We start from the raw sequence: 24,641 nt of genomic DNA, 5'->3' as shown, positions 1-24,641 counted from the left end.
TTTAGAAAGGCAGGGAAGGATGGATATAGGCCTGTAAAAGTTTGGGTTTGTTTCTCCCTGTTTGTGTCTCCCAGTTTGTCTGGAGTGTCTCCCCCTTTGAAGAGGGGGATGACCGCGGCAGCTTTCCAATATTTAGGAATCTCGGACGATAGGAAAGAGAGGTTGAACAGACTAGTAATAGTGGTTGCAACAATGGCGGCGGATCATTTTAGAAAGAGAGGGTCCAGATTGTCTATCCCAGCTGATTTGTACAGGTCCAGGTTTTGCAGCTCTTTCAGAACATCTGCTATGTGGATTTGGACAAAGGAGAAGCTGGGGAGGCTTGCTCTTATTCTCAATGGACTTTACAGTGTCCCAGAACTTTTTGGAGTTTGAGCTACAGGATGCAAATTTCTGTTTGAAAAAGCTAGCCTTTGCTTTCCAAACTGACTGTGTGTATTGGTTCCTGACTTCCTGAAAAGTTGCATATCGCGGGGACTATTCGATGTTAGTGCAGTGCGCCACAGGATGTTTTTGTGCTGGTCAAGGGCAGTCAGGTCTGGAGTGATCCAAGGGCTATATCTGTTCTTAGTTCTACATTTTTTGAAAGGGGCATGTTTATTTAAGATGAGGAAATTACTTTTAAAGAACAACCAGGCATCCTCAACTGACGGGATGAGGTCAGTATCTTTCCAGGATACCCGGGCCAGGTTGATTAGAAAGGCCTGCTCGCAGAAATGTTTTAGGGAGCATTTAACAATGGTGAGGGGTGTCGTTTGACCGCAGACCCATAACGGATGCAGGCAGTGAGGCAGTGATCGCTGAGATCCTGATTGAAAACAGCAGAGGTGTATTTGGAGGGCAAGTTGGTCAGGATAGAATCTATGAGGGTGCCCATGTTTATGGATTTAGGGTTGTACCTGGTTGGTTCCTTGATGATTTGTATGAGATTGAGGGCATCTAGCTTAGATTGTAGGACGGCCGGGGTGTTAAGCATATCCCAGTTTAGGTCACCTAACAGAACGAACTCTGAAGATAGATGGGGGGCAATCAATTCACATATGGTGTCCATGGCACAGCTGGGAGCTGAGGGGGTTCTATAACAGGTGGCAACAGTGAGAGACTTATTTCTGGAGAGATACATTTTTTAAATTAGAAGCTCGAACTGTTTGGGCATAGACCTGGAAAGTACGACAGAACTTTGCAGGCTATCTCTGCAGTAGATTGCAACTCCTCCCCCTTTAGCAGTTCTATCTTGTTGTTATTGTTATTATGTTCTATCTTGTTATTGTGCTGTGGTTGTTGTTGTCAATGTCTAGTGTGTGTTGCATGTGTGTCAGAGAATGAGAGTGTGAGTGTGAATGAATGTGTGTTTCTAAGAAAGACATCGCAGTGGTTTTTTTTGTCTTTCACACATCACTCTCCCAGTCTTGTGTGCCGTCATCTCCAGGCCTCTGCTGCCTTAGGCGGGTGGAGGTGGCATATCTAATGTAACCCTTTATCTGTTTCATTAGTACACATTGCAGTAGAGCCTGCAGCTTGCAAAGCCTTCAACAACAGTAGACCATATCAGAGTGAATCGCTCTAGCAAGGTTTCTTTAAAAGTAATGAATTTCTCTCAATTTAATGAGTCAGTCAGACTGTCTGTATTGTCTTTTCTGTCTCTGATTCTGTATCTGATTGTATCAGTGGGACACAAGGTACATTTACTACCCTGAATGAAACCTACTGGAAAAAGGTACTGCATAGGGTTCAGTGTAAAGTGTTAACTGGGATAGGTTTTTTGTGCCCTTTTCCATTATACAAGCGTCTCAACGGTCACTGGAGGTTAACACCCTAGTTTGCTTCTTTTGTCAATGAATCCATTCTCCTGAGAGGTTGTTGTTGTTATTGTAAGTATCAGGGTTGTAAGGTGTGCCTGTACTATACCGTAAATTCCTGTTTGGAGTTGAAAAGATCAATTTGATTTATATTTTATATTGACATCGCTTTGACTCAGTTTGTTGAAGGTCAAGGATGTTGGAAGTTGTGGACCATGCACAAAAATAACTGAGGTGCACTCGTCTTAGAAAAATAACCTAATTGTCATTTGTTCTTCTATAATGTAATCACTAAGCCCTTCATGTCCAGGTAGGACCCTGGCTCTATCACTACTGTACTGTGGTTGTAGTGTATGTGCCTGGCAGTGCCTACCTCCTCTCAGACCTGGACCTTTTTAAAGATACAGGCCGGGATCTTAAGCAAAACAAATTCTTAACATAGTGTTCAAGTTTGATTTGTAACATATCACACAAATTGGATGATGTAGTATACAATTGGATGATGTAGTACACAAAAAACTGGGACCTGTTTTGGCTCACGAGCACCACTTTCAAAACTACTGGCTGAAATTATACAAAAGTTCTGGAGCATCGCTATAATATTCCAGTGGTGTTAAGTGGAGTTATGCAACCCCATCAGCCTCTTCTGGCAGCAGCAGTACTGCTGTCATCCCTAATCTATGGGCAGCAGTGTATATCTGCCTATACATTAAGGACTATGCATTAAAGCACCATTCAAAATTGATGAGGTGGCACCGTCACATGTTATCGTTTGGGCCAGATGCCATGGTGAACACAGTGCCCTCCCGGAAAAAATACCTTAAGTGCTGGCGCAAAAGCTGACCCAGAAACAAGCTTTCCCCCGTACAGTACATAACGTCCCCCTCTGTCCCTCCCCTCCTCTGTGTAGGCTCCAACAGTACTAGCAACTCTCTTACCGGAGCTCCACAGTTTAGGTGCACGCCCTTTCAAGTGACACACAGTTAAGAGTACTGACCTAGATTTATGTTGTAGAACTGAAGAGAGCTGTGGGGGAGTTCTAGTGCTCTGTTCCTTCACGTTTGTATTCTAAGCTCCCTCGCTTATAATCTCTCCCTCTCTCTTTCCCTCTCCCTCCTTCTCTCCCTCCCTCTCATCTCTCCCCTGCAGTGGATAGCCTTCGCCTCCCTGTTCTTCATCCTGGTTTCCATCACCACCTTCTGCCTGGAGACACACGAGGCCTTCAACCCCATCATCAACCGGACGGAAATTGACCCGCTGGACAACAGCACGCGGGTCTACCAGGAGACTGAGACCGTGGTCTTCCTCACCTATATTGAGGGGGTCTGTGTGCTGTGGTTTACATTTGAGTTCATAATGCGAGTGACGTTCTGTCCGAGCAAGCTGGAGTTTTTCCGTAACACCCTCAACATCATTGACTTTATTGCCATCATGCCCTTCTACCTGGAGGTTGGGCTGAGTGGGCTCTCTTCCAAGGCGGCTAAGGATGTACTGGGTTTCCTACGTGTGGTACGCTTTGTCCGGATCCTCCGGATCTTTAAGCTGACTAGGCACTTTGTGGGACTGCGTGTCCTGGGTCATACACTCCGAGCCAGCACCAATGAGTTCCTGCTCCTCATCATCTTCCTCGCCCTGGGTGTGCTCATCTTCGCCACTATGATCTACTATGCTGAAAGGATTGGTGCCAAGCCCAATGACCCCCGAGCCAGCGAGCACACACACTTCAAGAACATTCCTATTGGATTCTGGTGGGCGGTGGTGACCATGACAACCCTTGGCTATGGAGACATGTACCCTCAGACATGGTCTGGCATGCTGGTGGGAGCGCTGTGTGCTCTGGCTGGTGTGCTGACTATCGCCATGCCAGTGCCTGTTATTGTCAATAACTTTGGGATGTATTACTCCCTGGCGATGGCCAAGCAGAAGTTACCAAAGAAAAAGAACAAGCATATCCCCCGTGCCCCACTTCTGGGCTCCCCCAATTACTGTAAGTCGGAGGTAACCTCACCTCACCACAGCACGCAGGACGACACATGGCCCCTGGCCCCACAAGAACCACCAGAAGAGATCTTAGAAGTAAACAGAGCAGGTAGGAAAACTTTCTGCCGAATGTCAATCTGAATCTCAATGAAAGAAAATACATTCTCAGTGAACTGACTGAACTCCCCTGCCTTCACACCTCCTCCTCTTCCTCCTCCTCCTTATCCTCCTCTCTCCACCTCCTCCTCCTCCTCCTCCTTCTGCTAACTCCCCAGTCAGAAAAACAGCCATTCTCCACACCAGGAGCCATTGAATGTGGAAAGGCCCTACATGGCAGTATGTTGACCAGTGACCACTCCACTCATACACATGTCATCAACTCCACTGCCCACTCCCCAGACATTATCAACTCATACCACACCAGACCAAACCTCATCCCACATCAGACCAAACCTCATACCACACCAGACCAAACCTCATACCACACCAAACCAAACCTCATACCACACCAGACCAAACCTCATACCAAACCAGACTAAACCAGACCAAACCTCATACCACACCAGACCAAACCTCATACCACACCAGACCAAACCTCATACCACACCAGACCAAACCTTATACCTTACCCTACCATACCACACCAGACCAAACCTCACACCACACCAGACCAAACCTCATACCACACCAGACCAAACCTCATACCACACCAGACCAAACCTCATACCACACCAGACCAAACCTTATACCTACCCTACCATACCACACCAGACCAAACCTCACACCACACCAGACCAAACCTCATACCACACCAGACCAATCTCCCCCCCAACTACCTTTTCATCTCTACCCTGACCAGTTTAATGCAGTGATGAAAACACCAAAGGTAACACAGTGGCACATACAGTAGCCAGCCATCCTGACAGCAGATGTTAAATAGCATATTTCATCCACTCAGATGGAAAATACATTACAATTTATGAATCACACATAAGACTATCACACCCATACATTTATTATATTTCCTAGTTAACTTATCTGCGTGTGTGCTGTCTCAGGAAAAATACTGCAGGGCTGTGAAACCAGTTTAAAGCCTGCAGACATATTGTTCATTTGGCTGATTGCCAAATGTATTTTTATGATGTATAGACCAGGTAGCAGAATAGGAAGCTTCTCAGAAACTCAAAAATATAAATATTTATTCACTACCGGTCAAAAGTTTTAGAACACCTACTCATTATAGGGTTTGTCTTTATCTTTACTATTAAATAACACATATGGAATCATGTAGTAACCCAAAAAGTTAAACAAATCAAAATATATTTTATATTTGAGATTCTTCAAATAGCCACACTTTGCCTTGATGACAGCTTTGCACACTCTTGGTGTTCTCTCAACCAGCTTCATGAGGTAGTCACCTGGAATGCATTTCAATTAACAGGTGTGCCTTCTTAAAAGTGAATTTGTGGAATTTCTTTCCTTCTTAATACGTTTGAGCTAATCAGTTGTGCTGTGACAAGGTAAGGGGGGTATATAGAAGATAGCTCTATTTGGTAAAAGACCAAGTCCATATTATAGCAAGAACAGCTCAAATAAGCAAAGGGAAATGACAGTCCATCATTACTTTAAGACACGAAGGTCAGTCAATATGGAACATTTCAAGAACTTTGAAAGTTTCTTCAAGTGCAGTCGCAAAAACCATCAAGCGCTACGATGAAACTGGCTCTCATGAGGACTGCCACCGGAATGGAAGACCCAGAGTTACCTCTGCTGCAGAGGATAAGTTCATTAGAGTTACCAGCCCAAATAAATGCTTCACAGAGTTCAAGTAACAGACACATCTCAACATCAGCTGTTTTTTGTTTTAGTAATTTTTATTTCACCTTTATTTAACCAGGTCGGCTAGTTGAGAAGAAGCTCTCATTTGCAACTGCGACCTGGCCAAGATAAAGCAAAGCAGTTCGACACATACAACAACACAGAGTTACACATGGAATAAACAAACATACAATCAATAATACAGTAGAAAAAGTCTATATATGGTATGTGCAAATGAGGTAGGATAAGGGAGGTAAGGCAATAAATAGGCCATGGTGGCGAAGTAATTACAATATAGCAATTAAACACTGGAATGGTAGATGTGCAGAAGATGAATGTGCAAGTAGAGATACTGGGGTGCAAAGGAGCAAGATGAATAAATAAATACAGTATGGGGATGAGGTAGTTGGATGGGCTATTTACAGATGGGCTATGTAGAGGTACAGTGATCTGTGAGGTGCTCTGACAGCTGGTGCTTAAAGCTAGTGAAGGAGATATGAGACTCCAGCTTCAGTGATTTTTGCAGTTCGTTCCGGTCATTGGCAGCAGAGAACTGGAAGGAAAGGTGGCCAATGGAAGAATTGGCTTTGGGGGTCACCAGTGAGATAAACCTGCTGGAGCGGGTGCTATGGGTGGGTGCTGCTATGGTGACCAGTGAGCTGAGATAAGGTGGGGCTTTACCTAGCAGAGACTTGTTGATGACCTTGAGCCAGTGGGTTTGGCGACGAGTATGAAGCGAGGGCTAGCCAACAAGAGCGTGCAGGTCGCAGTGGTGGGTAGTATATGGGGCTTTGGTGACAAAATTGATGGCACTGTGATAGACTGCATCCAATTTGTTGAGTAGAGTGTTGGAGGCTATTTTGTAAATTACATCACCGAAGTCGAGGATCGGTAGGATGGTCAGTTTTACGAGGTTATGTTTGGCAGCATGATTGAAGGATGCTTTGTTGCGAAATAGGAAGCCGATTCTAGATTTAATTTTGGATTGGATATGCTTAATGTGAGTCTGGAAGGAAAGTTTACAGTCTAACCAGACACCTAGGTATTTGTAGTTGTCCACATATTCTAAGTCAGAGCCGTCCCGAGTAGTGATGCTGGACGGGCCGGTGGGTACGGGCAACGATCGGTTGAAGAGCATGCATTTAGTTTTACTTGCATTTAAGAGCAGTTGGAGGCCACGGAAGGAGAGTTGTATGGCATTAAAGCTTGTCTGGAGGTTAGTTAACACAGTGTCCAAAGAAGGGCCAGGGGTATACAGAATGGTGTCGTCTGCGTAGAGGTGGATCAGAGAATCACCAGCAGCAAGAGCGACATCATTGATGTATTCAGAGAAGAGAGTCGGCCCGAGAATTGAACCCTGTGGCACCCCCATAGAGACTGCCAGAGGTCAGGCCCACAGGCCCTCTGACATCAGGCCCTCCGATTTGACACACTGAACTCTATCATAGTTTGTGTGAGATTGAGGGCATCAAGCTTAGATTGTAGGATGGCTGAGGTGTTAAGGATGTCCCAATTTAGGTCACCTAGCAGCATGAGCTCTGAAGATAGATGGGTGGCAATCAATTCACATATGGTGTCCAGGGCACAGCTGGGGCCAGAGGGTGGTCTATAACAAGCGGCAACGGTGAAAGACTTGTTTCTGGAAAGGTGGATTTTTAAAAGTAGAAGCTCAAATTGTTTGGATACAGACCTGGATAGTAAGACAGAACTCTGCAGGCTATCTCTGCAGTAGATTGCAACACCGCCCCCTTTGGCAGTTCTACCTTGTCGAAAAATGTTATAGTTAGGGATGGAAATTTCAGGGTTCAGAGGAGACTATTTGAATCAGGCCTTCATAGTTGAATTGCTGCGAAGAAACCACTACTAAAGGACACCAATAAGAAGAATAGACTTGCATGGGCCAAGAAACACAAGCAATGGACATTCGACCGTTGGAAATTTGTCCTTTGGTCTGGAGTCCAAATTTGAGATTTTTGTCCCAGCCGCAGTGTCTTTGTGAGACGCAGTGTGGGTGAATGGATGATCTCCGCATGTGTATTTCCCACTGTAAAGCACGGAGGAGGAGGTGTTACGGTGTGGGGGTGCTTTGCTGGTTACACTGTCTGTGATTTATTTAGAATTCAAGGCACACTTAACCAACATGGCTACCACAGCATTCTGCAATGATACGCCATCCCATCTGGTTTGGGCTTAGTGGGACTGTAATTTGTTTTTCAACAGGACAATGACCCAACACACCTCCCGGCTGTGTAAGGGCTATTTTACCAAGAAGGAGAGTGATGGAGTGCTGCATCAAATGACCTGGCCTCCACAATCCCCCAACCTCAACCAAATTGACAATTTTGGGATGAGTTAGACCGCAGAATGAAAGAAAAGCAGCCAACAAGTGCTCAGCATATGTGGGAACTCCTTCAAGACTGTTGGAAAAGCATTCCAGGTGAAGCTGGTTGAGAGAATGCCAAGAGTATGTAAAGCTGTCATCATGGCAAAGAGTGGCTATTTAAAGAATCTCAAATCTCAAATATATTTAGATTTATTTAACACTTTTTGGGTTACTACATGATTCCATATGTGTTATTTAATAGTAAAGATAAAGACAAACCCTATAATGAGTAGGTGTTCTAAAACTTTTGACCGGTAGTGAATAAATATTTTTTGTTACTACATGATTCCATATGTGTTATTTCATAGTTTTGATGTCTACACTATTATTCTACAATATAGAAAATAGTAAAAATATTGAAAAACCCATGAATGAGTAGGTGTTCTAAAACTTTTGACCGGTAGTGTTTATATATACTGTGTTTATATAAAAGTTTTAGAACACCTACTCATTCATGGGTTTTTCAATATTTTTACTATTTTCTATATTGTAGAATAATAGTGAAGACATCAAAACTATGAAAGAACACATATGGAATCATGTAGTAACAAAAAAGTGTTAAACAAATCTAAATATATTTTATATTTGAGATTCTTTAAATAGCCACTCTTTGCCATGATGACAGCTTTACATACTCTTGGCATTCTCTCAACCAGCTTCACCTGGAATGCTTATATATATATATATATATATATATATATATATATATATATATATATATATATATATATATATATATATTAACAGCGAATGCCATTATTTCACAGTTAACTTGTTTAACTAACATTGCACCAGTGATATCGCACTGTAGAAATGACTGCAATAAAAGAGACAGCCTGGTTGCCTGGAGACCTGTGTGTCTAACCTGTGTGACTCATAGGGGAAGTTGGACAAAGACAGCAGAGAGTGGGGGTTTCCCTCAGAGAACCTATCAATTTTCAGGAAGTCCCTTGGATGGATGATGACTGTGTTCCTCTTTCATGTTTTTCTGCTTGAATGACCAGGCCAGCTGTGGTGAGCACACGCAGCTTTGGGGGATTCTCAGTTACTCACAGGCTGATATACTGTACATCGCCTACTCATGATAGGGATAGGGCCCAACTGATTCCATGGAGTTCCCTCTTCTATGAAATAGTGTGAGTAGTGTGTATTTATGCCCTGCCACGAGGGCCTGAAGTGGCCATGAGTGGATCTGGTGATGGCTCCTTATTTACTGCCACACGTTACGGCCAAGCATCATTCCACGCTACATCTATGACTAACAACCCTCTGAGCACTCTCACACACACACACACAAAAACACTGCACCCCTCGCTCGCTGGCTGTACTCCTGTTTATAATAGAATCCTTTAACTTTATAATGAATGTTTTCTTTGGAGAGTTGTGTATCCAAGATGTCCCACTTACAAGGTGTCTCTACTGATTAGATTCCAACAATACTATTCAGTGATAGTTATTTGTTTGTAACAAACACATTTAGATTACCTTGACTTCTATCTGCACCTTTACTTTGCAGCCTGTCAGATGGCGTCTACATTCTGAGCCATCAGGGCCTGTCATCTGACCTGACTCCCTGCAGAGAGAACAACCAGAGGTGACATAATGACTTGTCTCCTGGAGGAGAGAGGAAAAACATTAACAAGGGTCAAACTTCCTGACTTTGCCTAGTCATATGATACAGGATGTGCATAAGTCTCATTACTTCTATGATCTTGACCAATGAGAGTTAGAGTTTCACCAGGCACTGCCATAATGTACGTTCTCTGGAGGTGGTAAAAACAATGATTGTTTTCACCTTCCCAACATCCTCTCTCATTCTTGATGTCTCATTTATTTAATTTCCCGCAATCTTTTTTTCTGTGCCAATGCATGTTGCCATGACAACAGTGTCCAAGCAACGCACATTGCACAATAGGACTCAGGTTCTGCCACGAACTGCAGCTATTCACTTGCTTCTCCTATTATTCACAATGGGCTGCAAAGCAGAATGATGAAATAAGCAGCCAATCTGAAACTCATTTAGCACCCAATCAGAAAACAGTTTGACACTGAATGGTAATTTAACAGACAGACATTAGAGCAACACTTTACATTACATGAACATTATTACAAAGTTACTTTAAGGGATACATGTATGTAATAACACATGAATACACACACATTCAGGAACATGCTGAGCATGGGCCCTCAAGATGGGTTGGGTTCAGCTCAGGAGGAAATTAATAATGTGTGTAGAATGTTGTGATTCTGGCATATAAGTTGGCATTCTCTATATATGGCCTCCTATGGAGTGAGAACTCTGTCTGAGTCCTCCAGTCTTTGAACAAGAGGCATGGGCTGTTTGATTAGGATGAGGAATAGACTAGGATTGCCAAATATGCAATGCGTCAATTTAGTTTTTACAGCAGTCTACACTATCTATAGAGCTCACTTTCCCTGAAAAAGAGAGCTGGGAAAGGTTACATAACTTTTAAAGTGCTGTACTGTACTCCTCATAAAGCTGGTCCCTTGAGCAGTTGATGTGATCCTCGGGTCTCTGTATCCCCTCACTCACAGAGGTCCTAGACCTCTCAATTAACACACACACACACACACAAACACACACACACACACACACACACACACACACACACACACACACACACACACACACACACACACACACACACACACACACACACACACACACACACACACACACACACACACACACACACACACACACACACACACACACAAACAACGTAGCTACTTGCTTATTTATGACATCTATTACTTAGTTGCATACTTGAATATGGTGTGTGCTTATTGTTTCAAAGTTTAAACAGATGAACACATCTATTTTTACTAATCAATGTCAAAACACACAGACAAACATTAAGGGACCAGTGGGGAATTGACCCAGTGAAATGCCATTGGAATGACTATGAGAGTGCAGTTCCAGTCAGCAAGCCAGTGCAGTAAAAAAAAAAACACCCTCTGAAATGGCTGTCATCATTTATTCAGTGAGCTGTTTTTAACCACACGTGCAACACAGACACTTCTGGACCAGGTCCGCTAACTTACATACAGTATCTTGCTGTATATCTCTTCTGTGGTTGTGCAGTGTGGTAACACATTTGAATTTGAAGTGATGAGTATGGTTCTGCGAGAAATGTTGTTAGTGCAGTAGAAAGTAGAGAGTAAGATGGCTTCAGGCTGTAGTGATGGCTGACCAAAATGACCAGAATGCATCATGCTTCTTTTGGAAGTGTTGTCCTCCACGATGCCAGTGATGGACAGTTCTCAGTGATATGGTCATTACTGCTGTGTCATCTTTACTCTCCCTCTCTTTCCCGTAAAGAGGCACCATCTGGACAAATCCTCTGCCACTTCATCACATCAGACATGCACGATTACCAGGCCAACAGCCAATCAATAGAGCCCATGAATTGGATACAGATATCCAAAAGATGAATGAGGGGATGGGGGGAAATAAGAGGGGGATGAAAAAAAGACAAAAGTCAACAGGGATAGGGAGAAGGGGAGGAACAGAGAGGGAAAAAGTGAGGGAGTTAGAGAATGGTGTCTATTCATTGAACTATTCTGAAGAAAGTGACTCATCTCCCACTCTCTCTCCCCTTCTTCCTCTCCCTCTATCCCAGAGGGTCTGCGTCACACGTACAATGGCTGTGTGTGGCTGGCTAGGGTCTGTGTGCTGCCTGCTGCGCTGACAAGAGCAGATGGATTACTGTAATGTGTAATGGGGTGGAGCGTCAATGCAGCAGAGACACCACTGCTAATATCTGCAAGTGTTACCCACAAATAATGTTTTACTACAGCGGTGACAGTGGTGGTCTGGGCTGTGTGGTTCAGTCTGGAGATGTAATGCTTATAAGTCCCACAAGGTTTGACGTGTGAGGCCTGGATGATCAAATGTTAGTGTTTCCTGTTCCATTGTTTTGAGTTGGTCATGCACAGAAGGTAATGGCTTAGAACTCCACTACCTTTACTTACCATACTGAAGATGAAGAATCGTGTTATTTTATTGACCTGTAAATAGTCACTGCTATGTCTGGAAAAGCAGGTGGTACATTTCCAGGACAGGAGCTTGTTAGTTTTGAGAGTGAGGGATTTGGGAAACCAAACAAAGCAGATATTCTGTGCCAAATTGAGCAGCAAGTGTGAAGAGTTTTTGTTTGTTGAAGTTCCAGTGGATGGGATTTGGGGCAGTTGGGAAAGGTCAATGATTATTTGACATTTTAAAAAGTTTGATGATTGTACTTCAAAACTGTGTTACCTGGTTGATTAAAAAACAGCCAAGCTTGCACATAAATGCCGGTGCTGACACATCCTCTTCCACACCATTGAGGAATCACCACTAAGTTCTTCTCCCTCTGTTTCAGCTCCACAAGCTGTTTTTCAAGATCCCAAAGTGAACGGGGAAACATCCAAGGAGTCAGCCAAGAGAGCAGCCAAGGAGTTAGCCAAGGAGTCAGCCAAGGAGTCAGCCAAGGAGTCAGCCAAGGAGTCAGAAAAAGCAGCGCTGGCCAATGAAGACTGTCCCCACATAGACCAGATCATGTCACCTGACGATGGCCAGGTCTTAAGCCCTATTGACCGGTCCGAGCAGCAGCCCTGCTTCCTCCTGGCCATGGGCGGGCGGCCAGGCCACACGGCGGCCAGAGTCAGGAAGGGTACGTAATATGACACACCTAGACACAGGCCCTACATCCGGGCACACATCCCAGGGCTTAAATCTCAGGGCACACCTTCCTCAGTGCACACACCCTAGGGAACACACTTAGAGTCAAGCACAAACACACTTTCATGTGTACTCAGGGAGGAGAAACTGCACAGCTGTACTGTAAGTCTGAAACGTGACACAAAAAGACACTTTAGAGAGCACACACATTATTTTTGTTGTTGCTATCTTACAGTAGGTCTTGTCCTTACTATCTTTGTCTATACAGCTTTCAACACAAACAACTTCAGGTCCCCCACCCACATAGTACTGCTGAGCGACACAATATCTGCCAGGTCGCAGTTGTAAATGAGAACTTGTTCTCAACTGGCCTACCTGGTTAAATAAAGGTGAAAAAAACCCAACAAAAAAAGCATCACCCCCAACATTCTTATTTGGCATTTGGACGCTAGCCTTTTTCTCTGTCCAACTCTTCTCTCTCTCTTTCATTAAAACTGAATCATCTTTATTACTCTTACTTTCATTTATTTACTTCCGCATGAAATAAGTTACTAAACAAATATATAAACAAATCACTAATTAGTGGTCTTGTTTTTCTGTTTTGGGATTTTCTTGAAAATGTTTTTTACGTTACCATGCCAACCCTCCTCTCCATCTCTGGGTGTTCTATACTCTCCATTTGGTTTGTTCACTATCACCGAGACTATCACACTGCCCCCTGGGCCAACCTTAACTTTCCCTTTTTCTGTTTTTCCTTGTTGTATGTTTGTTTTTCCTTGTTTTTCCTCCACTCATTGTCTGATCTGTTTGTTCCTCCCTCCATCACTCCCCCCTTCATCATCCCCCCATCCTTGACTTGTGTCTAATTGGCCGGTAGCTGGCCCTTCCCAGGGGAGGTCACTGGCGGAGCCGGCGCCCCCATGCCCACCGCTCGGCCGCCAGGGCCCCCAGGGCTACCCTCTGCTGCAGCTAGCTGGGTGGGTATGTGGCCAAGAGGACGGCCATGCCACACTCACAACCTGACGCCCCAGCCTCTAACACTAAAGAATAGCACAATGAAAGAAATGCCTTGTTCACCACACCGAGAGATCCTTACTATCCTGCTCTACAATAACATCAGGCCCTCATCATGTCCTCTAGTCTACAGTTACACCAGACAAAGGCAGGACAACTGCAAGCCAAAGGCTTCTATGATGAATCAACTCTGAAAAATAAGAATAAAAAACTGCTTCCACAATTGTTACAGCATCAAACTATAATGCCAGTGTCATCCGCAGCTTCTTAAATTAGCTGCTTGTGAGCGTAGGGAGATGAATCACAAGCACATAATACTGTATATTGTTGTCATTGGCTAATAGCATTGCTAAATCTCACCTGCCATCATCCCCAGCCAAGTTCCCAGACACTAGCTAAGACAGGACCTGCTACAGCCTCCATACAGTAAACAGTTTACACATACTTTTTATCCTGCCTCTTCTAGTGCACAGTGGAGCTTTTTTTGGTGGAAAGGTCACACATTCCCACTGTCTCCCATAGTGAACCGCTCTTTGTGAGCATGATCTGTTTTGGGTGGACAAGTTCAGTGACTCTCAAGAGCCATAACACAAACACATCTGTAATCCACTGTGTCCACTTCATGAGACTGATCCATTACATGAATCAAGTAGGATGATCACTAACAGCAGCTAAGAGTACACATGCCCTCAGTGTTGTATATTCTATGTCATGTGTTAATGAATGTGCTTCTGAGTGTGTGTATGGTATGTCTGCGAGTGTGTCTGTGTGTGATTGTCTATGTATATGTTGCCAATGGAAAGTGAACCTGTTTCTCTGTTGCTCCATGTTGGAATGTGTTGTGCTTGTCTCTTAACTCAACACTGCATGTCCTGTCCAGCTGATGGTTGGCAATGGAGAGGAAATGTAGCTGGTGGTAAGGGGTGAAGTATGGTGAGGAATAAGAGAGGCCACATGGTATTACAGTATATGACAAGCATTGTGAGAAGCAAGACGGACATTTTCAACAGCGTCCTACCTCTGATCTAACAACGAATAACTTCAGCAAAGAACTATTTTTATATCATTGCTTCACAAGTAGATGACAGGCTATTGTTGTTAAATAACAGCATGTCATAAGATTATGTAACAAGATCACTATATAATTGGACTACAGCAGATACATGTTGAAGTCTAGCTGAATATGGCTCTGTGCCAGCACTCTTATAGACAGTATTACAAAGCAGACTGGATACTGTCAGTCTCTCTTCTCCATTTGATATTGTTAACCACAAAATGAACTTGATGTTGAACTAGCTGAATAAGCGTCAGATAAGTGTTAGTGCCTGGAGCCAGATTGGCTGTTGGGATCTCAACCCTGCTAGAAAATACATTGATGTGCCTTCTCTTTCTGAGCCCCCCCCCCCAACTGCTCTCTGCATGCTTCCGGGACCTCAATCAATCAGAGAACGCATGAACGGTAATACGTGTGTACAATTGGCCTGGATCAATAACATTATACATTTTGAAAAAAGAGTGAAAGGAAATTATTTGAAAGATAGAGGTCCCATACTGTTACACTACACCCCGGAAACTCTGACTCTCCCTAAACAAAGGTTACCAAATGCTTTATAGCCTTAGCACCATTGCCGGCATGGGGGGGCTGGTACTGGAGTGGTGTCAGTGTCTGCAGGGCCCTGCAGCCCACATAGTGTCCTGTAGCATTCTGTAGGCATGGATCAGTGACACAGGGCGGTCTCCTAGGGTCCCCTCTAAACCTCTGCCCTTCTCCCTGTTACCCACCTACAGAAACCCCATCTGCAGCTAGCTCCTGTTCCAACGTGTTGTACCGGTCTGTCCCATTTTTGTCCTCTGGACCTTGCTCTCCGTCTTCAGCTTTTCGCTTCAGTCTCTTCTTCTATCTGTGTTGCTTGTTCTCTGTCTCTGTAAACTGTCCCTTCTCAAAACTGATAATGGGAAGAGAGTCTTTAATACCAGAAATATGGAATTTTGACATCCATAGGAAAGAGTAGGTCAGCTCAGGTAGATTCCAAAAGATCTGGAAGAACTCATATAGAACCCTACACCTATGAATGGAGATAATATTCTCTAAATACTCTTGTATGGCCCATCCAAATGGTGAAAAGGACCCAGCTGTAAATATTCACTGTAGGTGAAGTACTCTAACACTTAAATTATTGGAACCTAGTCATGTTTTTATTGAAGGCAAACCATCAACAGATTCAGTAGTAAAGATATATATTTTTGCGTATCTATATTCTATTTCATAATACTTTTTTACAAGGTAAAGAATGTATCTTCCCACCACACAGCACAACCACAACCAAAGCACAACCACAAAGTAGCTACTTCAAAGAGAAGTCCAATTTTCCCATTTTTGGTTGACTTCTTCTCCCGTTCTGCTCTTCTGTCTTTTATTCTGTCGATCTTCCTATCCTGCTACAATCCTGTCTTTCTCTGTTGGGGTGGCTCCCCCTCAGGGAGGTGGTGTGCATGGACACAGCTCCGAAACAACAGATAGTTGGCCCAGTCACACACTCTGTTCCTCTGCTGTCCTCTCAGCTTGTCTCTTTCTTTCACTTCTCTATATCTCTGTCCTTGTTTTCTCTCCTTCTCCTGGATCACCACAGAGCAAGTTGTTTTGATTTTTAAAACATCTGTTAGGTGTCCTCTTTCTCTGTATACACCCCCCCCCCATTGTCTTACTTTTCTCAAATGCATCCATCCTTTTGAGAATGACTAATGACTGGCTGATGCTGAGCAACCCAACCCTCCCGTGTATTCTCTACCACAGATCCCTGTAAAGAGGAGACTGTCTTAGTTAAGTATATGCAGGCAGAAGTTCTCAGAGTGACCTGAGGGGGGTGCACCACAGTCTGACTCTGAATGGGAGAAACCAACGCTTGGGGAGAAATCCCCCTCTTTCTTTATTCCACGGATGGAGGGCTTGACAGGGCCACATTCACAGTGAGGAAGAGAAACAGTAGATACAGAGGTTTCTTACAGTGAGCTCACCGTCTCACTTTGAAGGATAGGTTTTCTCTCAAACATCAAGATCGAAGAAGTCCTTTTTGCTTTTCTACGTTGTTGTTTTTGTATGGACTTTTTCTCAATGAAGAACTGTAGGAGGACAGAAAGACAAATAACAAAGGAACATTGGTCTGACATCTTGGCCTGAATGGCCAGAAAGGGTGGAATGAAATCAATAAGTAGAGGACAATAAGAATAACTGCTAATGGCATTTATGTCACCCAATACCATCAGTTAAACATGACTCTTTTTATTTAGCATGAGTTGCATGGTGGACTAGTAAAAAAGAAAAAGAAACTATAGCTATTACGACTATCCGTATGAAGAATATATTTTTCTTTTAACGATTCCTCACCTTTGCATACAATTTATGTAGCCAGACTATAAAGGTGTTCAATGACTGAGTGTTTTCGTTTCACATTTCTTCCTATTTTTCTTTGTGGTACAGAGTACATGTTACCTGGCAGCTCTGGTCATATTGACCACTATTTCCTAACTAGAGACTTGTAGAAAGATGGAGAATATACATATTTCAGCAAGCTCTCTATGTTGTGAAAAGCTAAAATAACGTTTGACCTTGTTTATGTTGGCATGCTTGTGATCCTGGATCTTAATGAGAAGAATCATTTAGGCTAAATTAGTAATCTATGTTTCTGTCTACTGCTATACGTCTAGATGTATACGATCAATTATTTATGGAGAACTTATCCTAGTGAACCATTGTTACTTTCACATACTAAATATATAATTTGAACAGTGTTATTTTTTTAAAGAAAACTAGAAAAGAAATCATAAAGAATCTGGTTGAGTCAGGTTGTGTCTGACCATCTTTCCCTAACAACCTTTAGCTAATATGAAAGCAGCAAAAATATAAGTATATTTTAAAACATAAAATCATTGTTTGCAATTAAGAACATGGGGGGAAATCAAGTGCATGCACAATGTTATGCAACATGAAATCAATAGGAAAAGAGAGTTGAAGAATACAACTCTAGCATGAAATAAATTTTGTATGAAACCTGTCAGAGGGGTCTGTATTTCATTGAATGGATTGAATGTATATGAATGTTTTCTCTTCCTTTCTCTCCTCTGGTGTACCAAGCTTTTTGGAAACCAAAATGAAGTGAATGGGAGGTCTTAAACAGGAGTGAAATCAAGTCTGAACCCAGAGTGGCCTGAAAGATGCATGGCAGAATGCACAGCATGGTGATGACTAAACCCTCAACAACATCTAAAGGGGATTATAAATGAAAGCATGGTTTGAACATACTCATAAGACTTCCCTAAAACAACCTATTTATACAGACAGTCTACACTAAGAGGTGTGATGCATTGGCTAAGCATGGGTGAAGCATGATCAAACTAGCTGGTTTACCATGGGATGCCAGCCCGGCGGCACACATTGAATTCCTCTAATGTTATCTCATCTCTGCCCCTCCCTCTGCACTTTGAGCATCATCCACCATTAACTCTCACCCAAGCCCTCGCCCAGCAGGCCCTTGCCCAGCAGGCCCTCGCCCAGCAGGAGCAGGCCCTGGGTAATAACACTTCTGTCTCTCTTCTCTCTAGCATCCCGCCCAGGCCGGGCCAGGCGATCACAGAACACAGACCAGTCAGTCTGTGTTATGAACCATGGTGTCCCAACCACACTGTGTGTGGGCCACAACGTCCCATCCCCCGACTGATAATGCTCTTAGTCTGTTTGTTGTACATAGATGACCAGTGCCAGGGGGGTGCTGACGTGGACAGCTGGACATGCTGCCGGCCCAGCCTTAAATGTCACCCAGAAGAGTTGTGGTTCTCAAACCTTTCTCATTGGCTGCTTTACCTATGACTGGTTGATTTCATGCTGTACACACTTGAGTAAGAATGAACGTTGTGTGTGTGTGTGTGTGTGTCTTTGTGTGTGTGTGTGCGTGTGTGCGTTCTTGTGTGCATGTATGTGTTTATTGAAGTTTGTTTGTTTTCTATAAGTGTTGTATATCTGCTTCTCTTCCTTGTGTCTGACTTCATGTAACTATGTTGGAGAAATAATCAAGTGTCATGTTGACCCCAGTAACACAGTCATTTTTATCCCTGAGTTAAAACTTGCCAAATACTTGTTTTCAGGCTGTTTTTGTCATACCACATCTGAGTTGCCTTTTATAGATATTTACTCTCAACTTTCCTTTGAGAAATGTTGAATGCCCTCACTTTCTACACATTAAGGTTTGAGTGTAAGAAAAATGAATTCAGCAAAGTGATCATAACTGCAACAATGACGTTTGTTTTTTATGTCATAAAATGTCACTTGCCCTAAATTCAGCTGTAGTTGTGCTTTAAATTAGTTTGTTATCCCCAGTTATACAAACAATTGACGCATTTCTTGCCGAAATATGTATTGGCTGTATGGCACCCATGCCTGCAAAGGGAACCTTGCAGTTATCAGCAATGGAAAGAAACATTTATTTGAGGTATTTCTTACAAATATTACTCTGTTAACTTGCTGCAAGGTGGAAAACTGTCATCCAGACAATGTGCGGTGGATTTCATATACAGTACATACTGCACTCAGAACAAGGCTTTGATATGCATGTACTTAATGTACAGTATGTGATCATGAGACTAACAGAGATCAAGCACTCACATAAGTAATTGCAAAACTGGTTTTGATGGGATAAAAAGAAAACAATTACCCATGTTGTAACTACCTAGTAAATGACAACTGGTTGGTTGGTATCTGAACTCACTTTCAATACTACTTTATGTGTTACACTATTTCTACATTGTTTTCACAAGCGTATGTTTTCACAAGCTTTAGGCTTTGCTTTTCTAGTTAGCTATATAATATGGACTAATATCTCCTTTGTCACCTGGCTTAATGTGTCAAAGAGCCAGGTTATTACCAATATGTTGCATGAGCAAGCTGTGGCACCTGATACCATTATTGGCATTGAGATGTGTAAGTGAGAGAGGATGAGGAACAGTTTTCCACTGTTTACATGAACTCAGTCTGAATGCCCATATTATAAAGAAAAATCCACTTTGCTGCAAAGTCGTCACATTTTCCTTTTACCAACTCCCAGGGGGATTATTCAGCACATGATTTCCTACATGGGATTTCAAAACACACAAAAGATACATTAACCACATAGTTACTGAAGGTTGATAGCCTAATAATGGAATATATGACTAATCTATCAATACTAATAACATCTTCATTAGGCTCACAAATGCTCTTAGCATAAGATTGCTGACACAGACAATATATACACTGCCTGTATAATAAACCATTCAACCAGCGCTCCAAACTAGACATCAGGTTAAAATATTGGGTTTTGGTAGATAAGATCTCTTGCACTGAACAACAGACCAGTGTATTTCATTATGTAGAACTTGAATTGAGAATATTTGCTATTAAAATGTTTCTATTTAATCAGTAAGGGGTTGGGGTGTACATCTGCATAATGTAAAGCGTTTGTATTTCTAAAGTCCATTTTTAGACCAGACTACTTATCTCAGTTAACACGGTAAAGAGGAACCAGCCAAGCAAAGACTTTAAATTCCTCCTATAGTGAAGTAGTCAATGTAGACATGAAGCTGTATTTACACACTGCAACACTGCCATACCAATGCATACTTTTGATCTACAAACACAAACCTATCCAAGAGGTGGAGTGAAGCATGGAACAGTGCAGGCCACAATTATGCAACAGGGAGACTCCTCCCTCTTCAATGGTGCCATATTTAAGGGATCAGAGTGTTTACTAAACGTTTGCTATGGGAATTGCATGTTTTTTCCACAGTTGTTCTTTTTCTTAGCAGCAAACCACAGTACAGTATATCATATACTCCAACATCTTGCAAAATATATGTCAAATTAAGTAGAAAGATGTTCAGTAGTGAATGCAACTAACCAACATTAGTGCTGAGGTTGGTTATTGTTTGAAGTTAGTGCTTGTATAAGAAGAGGTTCAAGATGCTAAAATAACTGCCTGTGTGAACATACGATGTGCATTGTTCACACAACTCAGTCTATGTTGGAAGAATGCCAGCTGTTTGCTTTGATTTGTCATGCCCCATCTGTCGACCAACACAGGTACATATTCTTATGTTCCCTTTCAAGTTATGTATTCTAGCTGAGCTTTTCTGGATGATCCTTACAAAAAGAACCACATAAATAAACAAATAAAAAGTAATTAAATATGTTCTCTCTTTGAGTTTTGTGCTTATATGTTTTGTTTGAGTGAATCATTTATTGTTTTTTATCTCTCACATACACACTTCTATCTGAACAGCGCATGTTTTTAATGTTTATTACATCCACATACTCTCTGCATTCGGCTTGATGCTCTGGCCCTGTTCCCATGGAAACCATCTGCACAGGAGGACACATCAGAACATTGGAGGCAAAAATGACATTCATACTGGCACACATGTAATCAGATGATTGTGTCAGACCACCTTGAGAGAGGAGAGTCAGTCAGAGGAATCTGATAAACATATACACATTAAGCTTAAGCAGTATCCAGACGAATACGATATGACCTCAGAGGTGCTGCACCTGAAAACAAACAGAGAAACTCTCCCACACATAGTCACACAAACACACCTACAACGGTTGAGTCACTGTTAAAGTTACAAGAAACCCGCAGTAGTAGTAAATGTTCCTGAAAAATACATGTGGAGGCTGTGAGACAAGCAAAGCATATGCCCTGTATTAACCCATTGAACTTGGCAAGATAGGTTCTATTGTTTAGCTGTCACTACCATCAGCCTATCCAGATGATTTAGTGGTTCAGTGTATATGGCACACTGACAATGGGCCAAGGCCAGGGGACTACTAGGGCCCTGATGTACAGCTACTGCAGCATAACAAGGCCTGTGAAGCATTGGAGTATAATTGATCTGTGTGGCAATTACACTGTTTGTAAATTAGCTAGTTAATCTCATTTGCGTGGCTGGTTCCATAATATATATTATTTTGAGTGTGCTGTACTGTGTTCACACAATTCATTTGGAATTGTATAAAAGTTCAGTTTCTCTTTTTTTGATTACACTGAGGACATCCACCCGAAGATCCAAGGTTGTCTGGCTGTGGGTTTGCTTGGTTGTTTATTTGGTTGTTTGTGTAACGCCCTGGCCATAGAGAGGGGTTTTTGTTCTTTATTTTGGTTAGGCCAGGGTGTTACATTGGGTGGGCGTTCTATGTTCATTTTCTATGTTGTCTGTTTCATTGATTTTGGCCGTGTGGCTTCCAATCAGGCACAGCTGTTGTTGGTTGTTGCTGATTGGGAGTCACACATAAGTGCCTGTTTTTCCAATGGGGTTTTGTGGGTAATTGTTTTCTGTCTCGTTCGTATTTGCACCTGACAGTACTGGTTGGCTGTCGGTTTTCTTGTTTTTTGTATAGTGTTCTTTCGTCATTAATAAATTCCTGAAGATGAACACTAACTCCGCTGCACCTTGGTCTACTCTCTCTTCAGACAGCCGTTACAGTTTGGTTGTTTATTTCTTCGTGTCAGTATCTACTCTGTGTCCAAATGTATCCCTACATTAAATCCCCAATGGACATGCAGGTGCAGTTATTGTACATGTTCCAGGTGTTTGGCCCTAATTTCAATTGAGGACCAGTGAATGGCTGAATACATTTGCCCTCGAGTGCTGCACTGTGCAGTCCAGTGTTATGAGTTCCTTTCTGTGCTGGTGAGCTTTGATCATGGACAGGAAGGCCAGGTCTCCATCACTGGCAGACATGGGCACCATGGCAACCTAGTTACCTAACAGGGCTTGTTACCAAGGCAACACAAGCATGATCATCTATCAAGGGCAGCACATTTTCCCACCCCTTTATTCTACATGATTTCTGTTATCTCTCTCTCTCTCTCTCTCTCTCTCTCTCGCTCTTTCTCTCTCTCTCTCTCTCTCTCTCTCTCTCTCTCTCTCTGTAGATGTTGCTTAGAGATCACAATGTCTGCCTTTTGTCTTTCTGTGTTTTCAGACTGGCTATTGATATCATTTTCTTTATTTTACTCATCTGTGGCTTAGCGTTCTCAATATCTTGTTTGTGTAATGTCATTATTGTGCTGCTGTACACACAAAGGTTTTTTTCTTTTTTTGAAAGACCAAGAAAGGATTGACACTGTCACACGGAGATGTACACACAACACAGACTCTTATGCATGTCCCATTATAACAGGACACCTGCTGTACTGTTGGTAACTCTGTCCACATGGCTGCATATTTTATATAAAAACATATTATACAACATACATACTGTACATACAATAAAAACACATGTTTTCTTATTCTAAACTGCTCCTATAACTCTAAAAGCACTTTTACCACTTGCATGGCAACTTAAACAAGTTTGTCCCATGTTTTGTAGATACTCTATGACAGTTACTGAGTGATTGCATTCTCTGGGCTGGGAGGGAAGGAAAGCAGGGAGAGGGAGCTAGAAGAGACTCTCTCATCCCTTTTGCCTATTTCTGCACAATAAATAACAGACTCTCAGATCTGTGTTCCCCATCGGCTGCTGTATCACCACACTGACTGTTCCTTTGAGAGGAACATAGGGATGTGAGCCATAGCGATAGAAGACTCATCATGGATATAACCCGTTTTGGCATGAACATTGCCATTGAGGGCTTCCATTTTGAAGTAGTCAAAGTAGTCGACTGGGTGGGAATTCCTATGGGCTGTAGCCTCAACGGCGCTGCCCATGCTGTCACAGACGTTATAATGGCACAGATATAAAGATGAGTCCTCTATCTAGCTCTATGGTGTACTGTAAGGACACAGGTTGCCGTTAGAGGGTGCTAGAGAAGAGGAGTACAGAGAGTGCAATAGCCAGGGAGGGAGATAGCAGAACGTAGAAAAGGAGATGGGAAGAAAGTGTTGTAGAGCACGAAGAAGACCATGATTGAAGCCCATGGTAAGTTAAGTGTTTGAACCAGACTTGTGACTATTGGGCTGGAATAAAAACCGGCACACACTGCAGACCTCCAGGACCAGAGTTGTCCATCCCTGTTATAAAGCGATGGAAATCTCACAGTTGAGTGTCTGTGTAGTAGCAGAGTTAGCATTAAACCATGATGCTTTGATGCATTGAGCTTTGTGGTTCCAGAACCTAATGTTGTCAGCAGTCACTTCATCTTCTTCCCCTATCACACCATGCAGGAGGATGGAACAGGGTTCTCTGAAATTTTAATGCTAGGCAATTAAACCTTCATAACCGTTTGGGTAGGCCAGCCGGCATGCAGGGCGGGTGATGGATATAAAGGAGGTTAGAGCAACCAAGGCCCCTAGAGAGCTGGAAGGGGGAAATGTGAACCTGGAGCTAAATGAAGAAACCATGGATGGGGTAAAAATAGACCAAAAAGCTCAGACCATGAGCCTGCAGAATCTGACCTGCTGCCAGGGCATGTTTGAACATGTCTGCTTTGATTGCTGTGCTCCTACTGTGGTCTTGTCAGGAGTTATGATTAGTTCATTCATAGTGAGTGACAAGAGAACTGTGTTTGTTTAACATTAGAAGTTCTGATGTCTTTTGCGCCCAGTCAATTCCCAGTCAGTCCCCAGTCAGCGGAATCTTGGATGTTTACGAGGCTTTGAAGCACATTTGAAACAACACGTCATTGGAGATTCATATAATGCTCACTCATGAGATGATAACCTTGACAAGGGAAAATATGGTCAATAAACACATATTCATGTAAAATGTATTGATCAGCGCCTTTCCTTGAGTGTGTAGGCCATGGAGGTTACAGAGTGCTCATCCACTGTTGGTGTCATGTGTTTAGGGCAGAGATGGCGGGTGAAGACAAGGGCAGATCAGTTTTGAATATACAGTAGAGGACTGGGACCCTGAGCATCTGCTGTTCATGGCCATAAATAACTCACCTCAGTAGAGTTCCAGTAAAGTTCCAGATTTCTATTTGAGATTTTATTA

At 42.8% G+C, this 24,641-nt stretch overlaps 1 protein-coding gene across 2 annotated transcripts in view; it reads left to right on the top strand.

Annotated features, from left to right (window-relative positions):
- Window positions 1–21,679, top strand: part of LOC106562313 (potassium voltage-gated channel subfamily C member 1) — a 46,685-nt gene extending 25,006 nt beyond the window's left edge. Inside the window, exons 2-4 of one of the 2 annotated variants that reach the window (XM_045689224.1) lie at window positions 2,949–3,888; window positions 12,366–12,656; window positions 18,278–21,679. In XM_045689224.1, the coding sequence (XP_045545180.1) occupies window positions 2,949–3,888; window positions 12,366–12,656; window positions 18,278–18,393 (1,347 nt within the window). In that variant the 3' untranslated portion in view covers window positions 18,394–21,679. Of the gene's footprint in view, window positions 1–2,948; window positions 3,889–12,365; window positions 12,657–13,541; window positions 15,078–18,277 lie in introns of those variants that run through there. The other variant, XM_045689223.1, reaches the window with a different exon arrangement.
- Window positions 21,680–24,641: the final 2,962 nt, after the last annotated feature.

This window comes from Salmo salar, chromosome ssa11 (genome assembly GCF_905237065.1).
Source record: "Salmo salar chromosome ssa11, Ssal_v3.1, whole genome shotgun sequence".
Lineage (NCBI taxonomy): Eukaryota > Metazoa > Chordata > Actinopteri > Salmoniformes > Salmonidae > Salmo > Salmo salar.
Note: the sequence above shows the minus strand (reverse complement) of the source record. Positions and strands in the feature narration are given on the sequence as shown.